Source organism: Crocodylus porosus, unplaced genomic scaffold (assembly GCF_001723895.1).
Source record: "Crocodylus porosus isolate Cpor-Errol unplaced genomic scaffold, CroPor_comp1, whole genome shotgun sequence".
NCBI lineage: Eukaryota > Metazoa > Chordata > Crocodylia > Crocodylidae > Crocodylus > Crocodylus porosus.
In genome coordinates, this window is record NW_017728947.1 from 54,820,927 (window position 1) to 54,834,523 (window position 13,597).

The window sequence follows — 13,597 nt, forward strand, 5'->3', positions numbered from 1 at the left end:
TCTCAGTCAGTTCCCGGGCGAACTCCTGGTCAAGCTCGGGACTTTGAGTGGGAGGTCTGTAGTAGACTCCCACCGTTGTGTCCCCTGTGCCCATAGGTCCCTTTTTGTAGATTCATAAAGATATATTGAACAGGCATTGGAAGTAATTAATTTCATTATTGGAAATACTTTTCCTGTGTTTTCATGAATATGAGAGACAGTGGCTATGTACCCACATTCCAGTGACCTGGGAGAATTCTTCAGGGTTTGTTCTCCTGGTAGAAAAACTTACTCAGAGATGCCTAAACAAACACTTGATTGGTGAGCCCTTAAAGAGCAGAGAGCTTGCAGTGCTGACACTGTGCAGCCAGGACACCCCTGTACACATAAATTAAGATGCCCTACAGGCTCCCTCAGTCTTCCTGACAACAGATGGCAGCATTCCACAGGGCAGCCCTGATTGGCTGACCCAGACTGCTCAGAATCTCCCTGCAGTACAATGTGAGAATCGTGAAGGGGGCATGTTTGGTTTGAGCGGCAAAGTCCAGTGAGTGAGTGACACACTGTCTCCACAGTGGAGAGAGCAAGAAAGTTACCATGCGATGCTATAGGACTGTGCTATGGCTTCTCTCAGAAGGCTAAAAACCTCTCCTGAGAGTGTTTTAACACTGATTATTCCCAGGTTTTCTTCCAGAGCAGCTGTTTTTGCTCTGGGAGAAAAAAATCCTGATCATCTGTACACTCATGGCTTCTTCTGGGAGTGCAGCAACTACCCCAGGAGAAATTGAATGTCTGTTCATGGCCAGTGACTGACCTGCCTTTCTATCCAAGACAGACCCAGATCTAAGGTAAAACCTTTGAATAAGGATGTAAAATATTGCACGTTAAGAACAGTCCGCCCCTTATTACAACTACCAATATTTTTGGGGGGCAAAACATTGTTGTCACATAATTCAGAATCAGACTAAAATTTTTTGCAAATTCATGTCAATTTCACCAAGTGGTGTTTTATTCATTTCATTTCAGGATTTTCTAAATGAAATGTTTCTCTTTTACTTTTGAAAGGATGCATTGCTTTGAACGGTATATTTATTTTATTTTTTAAATAAAACATTTGAAAGGAAAATAGAACGTTTCAGTTAACTGCAGGATCTATTTTTTATTTATTTTATTTATTTAAAAAAATGAAAATGTGTTGCTTTGATTAAAAATTATTTTTTCCTTAATTTTCTTGTTCAGAACTGAAAAAATAGTATTTACACAGCTGTACCTTGTGTCTTAAAAGGTACCCAAAACTGAGGAAGTTCTCTGCTGTCTATTAATTTGATTTTGTGTATATTAGTAGGACAGCACTGTCAGCTAGAAATGCGCCCTGCAGTGCTAAGGCAACTCAGCCATGGTGAAAAACCTTTGCCTTATCATCAGAAGCATAACAGAACTATGAGTAATAAACAGCTTGGGATTCTAGAAAAATAAATCTTGCTGGGCTAATATGGTTGAGCATGAGTGTGGGTGTGTGTGTGTGTACGTGCACATATGTGTGCCTACAGAATTAGCAGATAAGAGGAATGCATGTACTTGGATTTCATACTACTTCTGAACTGTAATTAAAAAATTGATTTGGATAAAAATGTTGTCATGTTGCCTGAAACCTGAATGAGAGATCACAGAAAAAGCACAGCTGTAAAGAGTAGCAGGTACCTGGTGATTTGAGCTGAGGAGTCACATTTGGGTATGTGCTGTTGGCTGAAGAAACTGACATACCTGATCACATAATTCAATTGGCCATTAGGCTTGGGAGGACTTTGACTTGATATGGGGAAAAAACCAAATAGTGTTATTGATATCACGTGACGATAATGAAGTATTTGCTGCTACAACACTAAGTAAGGAAAAAGTGAAACCGCAGTTACTAAGGCATGAGTATTTGTAGGCAACGACTTGTCAGAAATAAAAAACTATGCTATGAAAGGACTGGTAGGGGAAAAAAGGATTTTTATATAGACCAAAAAGGGATAAGGGCAGGGGATGCTACTAAGGATTAAAAACTGGGTTGATGAGATCAGCTGAGAAGTGCAAGGCAATTAACCCCACAGAGAACTATACCTACCTAATATCACTGGGAAGTGAGGGAACTGTTTTCACATCCCCCTCATATTACTTAAGAGCAAGGACTAGTCTGCCTGGGGTGTCCCCCAAAAATGCTTCAGCCCCCTGTCTCTTGGGTGTTCTGAGGTAAGATCCTTCAGTCTCTGCTGCTGGGGCCATTCCACTCTGTACAGGAAAAGCAGGCCTGCTGAAGTGCCTTATTGATTTAGCTGTTTTGGTCAATGCAATGTCTGACATTTTGCCTCGGTTCCCAGAAGCCTGCTGTGTAGCCTTCAATAATGAAGCAGTTTGTACACAGAGCGTCCATTCCTATGTTGTTCTGGTCTGTTGGGAGTGCTGTCTCATGTGCTCTGCACATGGTGTATCTTCTTATCCAGTCTTTGATATATGTGCATGGTTGAGTACCCTATATCTCTGGCTTTCCAGATGTGCTTCTATTCCAGAATGGCTCCAGTGTGTTCTGGAGAGGTCTGTTCTTAGTGATGTAAGCAGTGGGGTTTGGCTGGTCTTGTCTTGCATGCTTATCTTATCTGGATAGTTCAGTTATTCTTGGGAAGCAGGTGTGACTTCTTGCCTGATCTCTGGCCATCCTGGTTGAATGAAGCACTTGTAAATCTTTAGATTCAGCTTTATTTTTGTTGTTGTTCAATATTATTCTTTCATGTTCAATATCTAAGCATAAAAAGAGAGAGGGCTGACAGTGTGGGTGGGTGGGGGCTTCTGGGTGGGGGCTTCGTCTCCTCTGTTTTAGGAGTGCAGTTGTCTGTTCAGACCTGGTCTCCTTAGATCTTTTCCCATTAGCACATAAAAGTCCAGATTCTTTGTTGAGGCTAACTGCAAGCTTGAGCTTTCCGGAAACACATCTGACAAAGTAGGTTGTTTCCTACAAAAGCTCATGCAGCTCTGAGCTAATTAGCTGATATGGCCCCTGGTAGATGTTACACTTCAGACGTGATTAACCAATTAATCGTGTCTTAAATAGTAAACTGGCCACAAGTTCATTCAATTAACGACGCAATAAAACAGGGAATAAACCACAAAATTATTACACAAAATAATAATCTCAACCATACCCTATTACAGAAGTTACAGAATTATTACAAAGTTGTTACAAACTATGTGTAATAATAACCTTGGCTTGTTCGAATCATGGCATAAATTGAATGCATGGCTAGGTTGATCAGCTGATCTAGCTCCCAGCCTCAGGAGTTCATGGAGCCCTTTGCTCCTGTACCCTTCTGAAACTGGGCGCGCCAGTCAGTTGTGATGAGGCAGTTCCAGCTTCAGGAGCACATTGTTTAGTTTGTCTAATAAGTTATCAGATTTACCCAAAGAACCGTGCTTGCCTAAAGTTTCTAGTCATACAAAAAACTAGAACTCTTGGTTCCAAAATGATACCTTTATTAGACCAACTGGAAAATGGCAAGAAAATGTATGTCTTTTTGTCTCAGACCAGCATGGCTACCAAGTACACCCCAGAAACATGGAAGATGCTGAATTTCAGCCGATTTTGGATTTTAAACTTCATTGCAGAACAACAAGGAAGTTTTTTTGCCTCCCTGCCTGCCATCTGACACCTCCAGGGAAGGAATTCTACTTGATCTACACATCAAAGAGCTATTCAGCACAGCTCACAAAGACACTCATGGACCCAGAGGGACAGACTTGGATCTTCAGCTCCCTCTGTGCAAAAATGAAGTTTATTTCCTACCTATGGGGACTTTTTACCATCTTGTACCATCTACACTTTTCCCAGAGCCTGATGAAGGGACTTTGATCCTAAAAGCTTGCAGAAAAGGACAATTTTCTTGCCATTTGCCAGTTGGTCTAATAAAAAGTATCATTTTGGAACAAGAGTTCTAGTTTTTTATATGTCTTTTTGTCTCAGACCAACACAGCTACCAAGTACACCCCTAAAGTTTCTAGTAGCATTCTACAAGGCTCAGTTCTAGCCTCTCGGCTATTTAGAATTTTTGTTAATGATCACAAGTCATAAAATTGTAACAAGCAGAGCTGGAAGGGACCTCAAAAGGTACCAAGTTAGAAGTGGTACCAGAATAACCCCCATGCCACGCCCAGGACTCCTTGCTATGGTAAACACAGCCCTGCCATAGAAGCCAGGCAGCCTGCTCCCAGTAGTGTATGGGGAGAGGGGTTGAACAGAATGGCACCCCACCTGGATATTTGTAATGGTAGGATGCAGCTCCTCACCCAGTAGCATATGGGAGGGACAGCAAAAAAGGCACCAGGGGTAGCTTGTGCCTTGGCTCTTCCCCCATCCTCTCTCCTGCTCTCCAGTGGTCTGCACTTTTTCCGAGGTGTAGCTGGAGCTCTCTATACTTCTGCATAACCATGTGGAAGAGAACATGTTATTAAAACTGCTAAAGTTCTGTGGAGGACACAAAGATTAGGGAAGTGTTTAATAATGAAGAGAACTGGTTACTGATACAGAAAGATCTGGATTGCACGTAAACTGGGCACAAACAAGTAACATGTGTTTCAGCATGGTCAAATATAAAGCCATACATCTAGGAACAAAGAATACCGTCCATGTGTGGAGGAGTCAATTCTGGGAAGCAGTGTCCTGAAAAATATTTGGAGGTCATGGTGTATAATCAGCTAACATGATCTTACAGTCTGATACTGTGACCAAAGAGCTAATGCAATCCTTGTACAAATAAATAGAAAAATACCACATAGATTATACTAGATTGTGTATTGTATTGTGTCCATTCTTTGAATACAATCCTAGCATTAGCACTTCTACAAAAATATGGAAAAGTGATAAGGGTTGAGAGAAGAGCCATGAGAATGAGTCAAGTGTGAGAAAAACAAGCTGAGTTTCTGAAAGATCCCAGAAACTCAATCTGTGTATTTTACCAAAGAGAAATTTACAAGATAATTTTGTTACAATCTCTAAGCTCCTAGATGGAGACTAGAGGTTTGATGACTGAGTGTGTTCTTTAGTCTGGTCAACAAGAACTAATGACTGAACACTGAAGCTGGAAAAAAAAATAGATCAGAAATAAATGTATATTTTTACCGGTGTTTGGTAATTAATCATAATAATTGCCTAAGCAGTGAAACTTTTCCATTGTTTTTCTAAAAGATGTACTCCAGTGCAGATAGTGTTATGGAACCTGAAACAGGACTCAATACAAGGTAGCCTGTATCATGTAGGTAGTCAGAATATGTGACTACAATAGTCCACTCTGATTTTAAACTGGATAAATCTATTCATTTTCCTGATAAGTAAGCAGCTTACTATTGACAACTGCAGAAAAAAGGAGTTTCCAAATTTATGGAGAATGGTGCAGAAACCTAAAAGTGACAATAATCTGGGAGAAAATGAGCAATAATAAAGTGACAATAATCTGGGCAGAAAAAGAGCAATAATTTGGGCAGAAAATGTCAAACCCCAGTGGAGCCCTTGCAGAGTCGAAGCAAATAACTGTCAATGGAAAGGAGAAACCCGACAATCAGTCACGTGAAAAAGACTGATGGGTGGCAGCAAGCAGCAAATTACACATGGGTTTCCAAGGTCATATGGATGCAAAATAGATCAGTGCAGTTTCCTCTGCCATAAACAAAATCAACACAATGCACGCAAAAAAGACAAACAGTTTTAGCACAACTGTACCCAAAATGTTACGTCCACTTTCCATTACCACATCATCAGAAAAACATTAACAAATGAAAGGGTCTTGAGAAGTAGTTTAACTAGGGCTGGGTGAGAGGGGCACATTACCCTGGGTGCCAGGTTAACTGGGGATCCAGAATTGCCCCTCACTCCCACAGAGTCTGTACCCTGGCAGCGTACCCCTGTTGGGATCTCCAGTACAGTCCCCAGCTGCTGTTGCTGGAAGAGTAACAGCCGGGGTAGACACTGCATGTGGCAGTGGCAGCAGCTCAGCTGGGGATTGTTTAGGAGTTCCCAGCATGGGTAAGTCTGCTGCTCCCCCCAGCCCTGCTCTCAGACCCACAGACCCCCTCTTCTCTCTCAGAACTGCCTCCCCCTACTCCTGCTTTCCCCCTGCTCTCTTGCAATTTGCCCTGGGCACCGACTGCTTGTTATGTGACTGTTGAGAAGAGGAGGCAAATGAGCAGGGCTACAGGGACTGACTAAAATGAGAAAAAAAAAGAAGTATAGCTTGACTAAACAATGAACTGAAAGGGAATATGTGAATGGTTCTCATCAGGCAAAACTGTGATAAATGGAGGCTGTTAATACTAATGAGGGAAAGAGGTTGTTATTTTGAGTGGTACTGTTAGGAGTAACTGCAAATTGTTAAACTGGATATCAGGAAAAACCTCATGACCACTTGATCCATTAGTCTGCTGATTAGCCTTTCTCCTCAGGGAAATGGTGAAAACTGTATTGCATGGCCCTTTTAAAATTGGACTGGATGAAGCACTAGAAAATACTGTCAGGAATGTTTTTTCATAACAGGGAAAGAACTGGGTGATCCTGCACTTATTTATGTATTAGGTTTATATTCATATGCTAAAAGAGGTTCATGGGGGACTTATAATAAAAGTCAGATTGCAAAGATAAAAATATTAAACTAAAATCATGTACTAGAACAAGCTCCCTAGACAACGCCCCAAAACTTAAACCGACCTGTTGAAGATCTGCCCACATAAATAGCTTTTAAAACACTTCCAGAAAATGTCTAGGCCCAGGCTTTGATGGACCACAAGGGGGAGGCAGGTCCAGGGCTAAGGAGTGATTACCGAGAATGACCTTGCTTGTGTTTTTGCCAAATGAGTTTGGTGCACAGATGGTATTTGCCTCAAGTCATAAGGCAGCTTGTGGAAAGCAGCATGGAGTGTGCACGAGTATGCTGTCAAGTACAGTAAGTTTACCTTTAAGACATACCATCATCATAAGTTCCTTTGTACTATGCTGAAGTATAGGGCAAGAAATGCAGTGTCTAACTTGTACAGATCCCTGCATGCTTTTTCTGTAAGGTAAAGTAGAAAGTTTGAGTTGCATTTTAGTGCTGGAGGTTCCTGGACATTGCAGTCTAGTATAGATGTGATAGATTTGTGTCACAGTGTTGAAAGGTTGAAAGGTCCCATGTTTTTACTTTGATACAGGAGGACATGTTTACATTTCCCCTCTTGTTTGCTGATCCCTGTATGTGCTTTAAAGGCAGATTTGACTTTTGCAGTGTATTATCACAACTTTGCTTCATTCTTGTCTTCCTTCCACCTTTCATTTAACTCAAATTAGTACCACTGCTGCTCTACGTTTGATATTTTGGGGGGCAGTAAATAAGAGATGGCCCTGAGGTTTTGTTGGTGTTGCAATCCACACTTACAGGGAGTGACTTAATGGGCCATTATCTTGGGTTACTGGAAACATCTTCTAAGTCACTAGCAGTGAAGGAGAGCGCATAATGCCTTCTGCTCGTTTCTGTGTAGGGTAGATATCATGTACACCCACAAGCACTGAAAGATTAGGAGATCTGTAAGAGGTAAAATGTGAGTTCAAACTGGATTAAGTTTTGAAAAACTTTGGTCTGCATCTCTTGGATAGCTTTGTCTATTGTATGTCATTCTGTACATGATAAAAACCAGGGATCTGCACTCACTAGAAAAGAAAATTGTTGGGACACAAATTTGCTCTTCCTCCTCCTTGTAGTCCATCAAAGCCTGTGTTAGAGTATAGAGCAGCTCCTATACCTGTCACTGAAATGACTCTTCCTCTTTTCTCCAAATGAATTGTGCCTCAGTGAGTTTTCCAAAAGCGTCTGTCTTTCTTCCACCTTGTCTGCCACAAGCTCAGCAAACAGCATGTTCGCAGAGTTGGACGTTGGAAACATGTCCGGGCCTGAGTGTCTGAACCTTCCTCTGGCTTCCTGCCTGCACAGAACAGAATGTTGCTGAATGTGTGAGTGGTGGATAATATAATTTATTAGACTGAGTTCCACACAGACTTCTTTCTGGCTCTTTTCTCACTCTAGAGCAATAATCCAGACCTGGAATAAATTGGAATTCTGTATTTAGTAGGAAAAATAAAGGGCAGCTCAGGGATGTTTGTAGGGGGGTAAGTTTCAGGAACACTGATCTATGATGAGATGTTATCAAGAGAAGCGTCCAGAGCAGGACATCTACTGGGCTTCTGTACATGTCATGGATCCCATGATGTTTATGTTATTTCAAAAATGTACATGAAGCTAAATATTTTAAGATCAGAGCATGTGAGTGACAAACTTCACAAAGAGCCTTCGGGGAAGTAAATTCTTAGGCAGCAGCAATATTTAAGGAAGATAGGAGGTAAGCATAAATTGATAGCTCACAAGGTACAAAAATACAAGCTGGCTGTGAGCTCCTGATTTCCAGAGGGCTTTGAGATCTCCTGTCCAGGTAAAAAGTCTTTTAAATTTGGAGATCCAGGTTTTGTTTTTCAATAGGAACTTGATTGTTCTATTATCCATCTGTCTCTTGATAGTTTTATTTAAAAAAAAACAAACCATCTCTTCCCTCAGAATGAGCCTTGATATATTTTTGGTTCTGTGTTTCCTTGAAAAGTCAAGTTCCATAAAGGAAAGTTTTTGCATTGCTCTGAAATAGTTGAACAGGTAGGTAGACCAATAACTGTCATGAAATACCACCTGCATTCTTTATGATAATCTCCATATCACAAGCAGAGATCCCCAAAACCAAGATCCTTGAAAATTTTGGACATAGTGTGAACATCATGGGATCCTCAGCTGTTAATCTGTGGAGACAAAGGGCATATCAACACTGCCTCAGTACACTGCTAGGAAGCTCTGTGTGCTACCTTCTGAAATGGAAGTCACGTAACCATTTTAATGCAGCACTGGTTGCACACCAATAATTTATCTCCTTTCTTGGGGAGATGGCAAGCATATATAGCCTTTGAGGTGGATAGATATGACAAAAGGATTTCTGATTGACATGGTATGAAGGAATGAATAAGGATGAGGACAGATGGAACAATTAGAGGGGTATCAAATTATACTGGGGTAAACTGTTCTGTTCTCTGGCTCCGGGGGTGGGTGGGTGGGGGGCAGCTGTTTCCTGGTTTCATGAAGAAGGGATGCACAGGGGGGTATAGGGGTCTCTTGACTATGGCAGGGGTTCTCTGGGAGAGTGGAGGTGGAGCAGCAGGGCAGTACTCACTAATAGTTTGTCCTGTTCTCCCTGTATGGAAGAAGGCAATGGAATACTTTGGGATTCTGGAGGACCCAGGGGTCCCCTATCATGCTCTGTAGTGTATGCACACAAACTGAATGGAGTCATTTCTAAATAGTACCTTATTTCAGCAGGTAGTCTTTTGGAGCACTTTGGCCTTTTTGGAGCACTTCAAAGGGTGTGCAGCTGACCTTTTGAAGCACTCCAAAGGCATTTGGAATGTTTCAAAGATGGCATTTGTCCGTGGCCTAAATCTGTTTTATTCAGGTCCAGACTTATGGTGGTTTTAATTCACTTATAGTGGTATTGGAGTAGACAGATGTATCAGTTATATTTGGAACAGCTGATGGATGCTCCTGAGCAGTAAGTCCTCCTTCCCTTTAGAAGTGGTTAAAACCCATGTCTGTCGGCAGCCTAATGTGGCTAACTATAGACTAATTAACATTGGAGAAGGGAAAACACATGCAGCTGGGACACTGGTAGAAACTAGCATGAGGCAAATAAAAGGACGCTACTTAAGTTTGGCTTTGAAAACATTTTGGCTCGGAACGTTACTTAAGGTTGGACTTAATTTATAGCAATAAAGAAAAATATTTTGTTTGTAGTGTACTAGAAAGCTTTTATCAGCATGATTTAGCATTTTTAGCATTTTACAGTGAAACTACTTAAGTAATCTTTCAGAACTGTGAACCTCAGCCTGTGAAGAACAAAGCGTTCATTGGTGACTTCCAGAAAACCAGTGAGTCAGTGTGTCCTCTCCCTTGTACTAGGTTGCTTCTACAGTTACATATGCTTGTTGGGCAGGGACAGATGAATTGATTCAATCTTTGCAGGTTAGTCTATCCTGCTAAGGTTGAACTGATTTGTAATAGTACAGACATTCCTTGTGGACTGAGGAAATGTGGGCACATATCTGCAGTTGCTCAGGCCAGGAGCAGGGGAGGCACTAGAGTGTGCTCTCAGCTGCAGGGAAGCTGTGGTTGGGGGGGCATGGCCCGCTTGGGCAGTAGATTTGGCTGAACTGGCCAGAGAGAGGTTTAATTCCCCTGTCCTTGTCCCACTGGCAGGGACCCGAGCCAGGTCTGCTGGGTGCTGCTCCCTTGCTGCTGTAGGGAGGTGGGCAGAAACCTTGGGAAGCAGAAGGGGCAGGGAGGAGAGTTATTTCCCTCTCTACCCCCACTGTCCCTGGGGGACTGCAGCCGAGCCTGCCCATCCTGACTACTGCCACCCCACTCACTACCTGCTTGGGGCAAGTGGCAGAATAAACCCCTTCAGGTCCCTGCTGGTTGGATAGGGAGGGGGTAATTAAACCCCTCTCTGGTCAGACCCCCACCCCTGTCTGCCCCTGCTTGTCTCTGCTTGGATGGGGAGCAGCGGGGCAAGGCCAGGCCTGCTGGACTGCAGCAGAGAGCCCAGCCCAGATAACATGCCAGGACACTGAGGGACTCAGGTTTAAGTTAAACCAGGAAGGGGTCTGGGACAGACATTGCATAAACCAGTTTGAACTTAGTCAGTTAAGTCTGATACTACATTCAACCAGGTTTATCTCAAACCGGTTTCAGCCATTTTGAAACTGGTTTATGTGCACTGAATGTCTGTTCTGTTACATGTTTAAACCAGTTCCTGATCACTTAAACTGGTTTATGTGTAATATCTGTCCCTAACCATTGTGTACATGTGTGTATAGGAAGACGCATATATCTATATACTATGGTAGGCAGGCAGGTATACAGTTGCCATATAAGAAGGTCATCACTGATGCATGCTCCTGAGCAGTAAGTCCTCCTTCCCCCTTAGAAGTGGTTAAAATCCATGTCTGTCAGCAGCCTACTGTAGCTAATAAATATAATAAAAAGGATGTTGCAATGTAAATTATACTGCTGTAGCATATTCATCTTTCAGGTGGTAAGTACTGTGAGGAGACAGCACTGGACAAGCACTGTATTGACATTGTATAATAAAGTCTATAAGGTGCACATCTGCCTAACTTTAGTTAACAGGGCTAATTACCTGTCTTTGCTCATTGTATAATAAAGGCAAGTTTGTATGCATAGTACTGCTCCAACATGGGCTTGACTGGGTGGATGCTTGTGTTTTAACATAATAGGAGCCCCAAGAATTTTAATCCTAGATTAAGGTAGATAAATGTTAAAACTTTCCCCCTTTTATTGTTGCTTTGTTACAGTTGCGGCCCTCTGCTCTGGATCATATGTGAAAAACACTTCTTTGCTGAATCCCCCTCCAAGCCTGTCTGCTGGTAGAGAATGGAAGATACCATCTGATAGGCCTCTGGGTCCAGGTACTACAACTCCTGTCCTTAAATCCTTTCTCTCTCTCAAGCAGGATTGAAGAAGTATCTCTATCTCCATGCATGTCTATGGTTACTACAGAGTTGTGCTTCTGATTTTCCTGCTGTAAATGGAACATGCACAAACAGGCCAGGGTAGCCTTAAGGTACTGCCTCTTTCTGAGAAAAAGAAAATACAAGAAAAACGTCTTCTCCATCAACACACTTTGAAAACAGCCAAAGCTGAGTATGTTGAGTTCCTGAAGCCAATCCTAATAGGGCTGATTTTGTCAGCATATAAAAGACAAACTTCATGTCAGCGGGATACAAAAGCTTACAAAACCCAGCAGGGCAGAGTGCCTATGAAAAAGTTAAGATGAACTGGGTTTTCTATGGTGCCAGAAACAGTTGAATAAATGTCCAGGTTTGTGAGGGTTAAGGAAACAATCCAACTGCTCCTAGAAAGGTAGAGATATTTACAAAGGTTTGTGTTTGTGGTGATACCAAAGCTCTGTATTCAGTAGGCTTCTTGATATCCTTATTATTTCCTATCCTCACTCCCACCTTGGTTCTGCTTAGTTAAAATTTATGGCAGGGAAGGTTTCTACATGGGGAGATTCTTGATAAGAAATGGAAAGGCATGTTGTTACTGCTCAGGCTCCAGAGAAGTCTTTTTCCGATAACCACAGTATCGCTGGTGGCCTAAGACACCCATGGTGAGAACTTCCTACTAACAACATCCTCGTAATGCCACCTGCCATTCTTGCAATGTGCACCTCCTCACTTAAGAGTCCTGTCAGTGTTGGCTGGACTCTTGCAGGGTGAATTTGCTCATGGCTGCTTTATGACAACTGAAATTGCTTCCTTTGCTGACTATGGCTATTTTTTTTTGTTCAGTATGTCTCCTCCTATATTACCATATTTCCTTGCATACTGCACCCACCTTTCCCCAAAAATCAGCACTCCAGAATCGGGGTGAGATGAGTCTCAAGTGGAGAACCGGATTTTCTTTGCCAGAATAGAAGCAGGACAATGATGCATTGCAAAGAACTGATGAGCTGCTCTGCAGCAAGTAAGCAGGAGGGGTGGGGGTGGAATCCAGTGTTAACCCTTTTGTTGCTGCTCTGTTTGTTGGCCGAGAGAGAAGTTGGCAGCCATTTTGCAACACAGGCTCTCCATGAAAAAGCCAACCTTAAGCTGTGATGCTGGTAAAATATTTTTTTTCTGCATTCTGCCTTCCAAAGACAAGGTTATGGGTCTTATTGGGGGGGAGGGGTATGCATGAAAATGCGGTAGATTCCCCCCCTTCATTCTCATCCTTCTTTTTCCTTTATGTTATGTTCATTCTTTGTGTCTCAGTAGTTTAGGAAGCTGCTCAGGAAAGTGATATGCTTGGAAAAAGGTTAACAATTAACTGTCCTTCCCTTGCACTTTAATAAAACCCATTATCTTGGAAAGCTGGTTCCAAACATACTGGCATCTGCCTTTCATTTCCTTTAAACTGCCAAGGCTGAGACTGGGAGACTGGTGTGTGGCAGCTCAGTGTCTTCGTATACACTGCCCGGGCTTTTGTGCCCTGGAGAAGTCACTCCATCTTTGCTTTACCTTTCAAGTGAGGGTTACATTCAGTGAGCTGATGTCTCACTTGGTGGAGTTAACTGGACATAATAAATAAGGCAACCGTCAATCCTCTGGATCATGGTGTATGTTTAAGGGGTTTAGAGAGGTGATGCTTAAAGTGGTTCGTTTCTCTGGAGGCCACTAAAATCACAGACACACACTCATTAGATGGCACAAAAGGTGTATTTGCAAATAAGGTCAGAGCAGAGTCAAAAACTCAGATTACTCTGAACCCACCAAGGAATTTTGCAGGCTGTATTTATCTTTTTCCTCCTGGGGACGTGTGCAGAAACAGGAACTCTTACAGCTTACTTCCGTTTCATACAAGCATACATGTGGTTACATCACTACATACATCGTATGTCTATTATAATTAACTACTTAAGTATGCAGGGCGGAGAGGTAAATATGCATCAGCTAATTAAGCATGCTCAGAGA

General features: G+C 42.3%; 1 protein-coding gene across 1 annotated transcript in view; it reads left to right on the forward strand.

Annotated features, from left to right (window-relative positions):
- The window catches only part of LTK (leukocyte receptor tyrosine kinase), a 167,811-nt gene that overhangs the window by 59,402 nt on the left and 94,812 nt on the right, over positions 1–13,597 (forward strand). Inside the window, exon 2 of the mRNA XM_019552304.1 lies at positions 11,438–11,551. Within this exon, the coding sequence (XP_019407849.1) occupies positions 11,438–11,551 (114 nt within the window). The remainder of the gene's footprint in view (positions 1–11,437; positions 11,552–13,597) is intronic.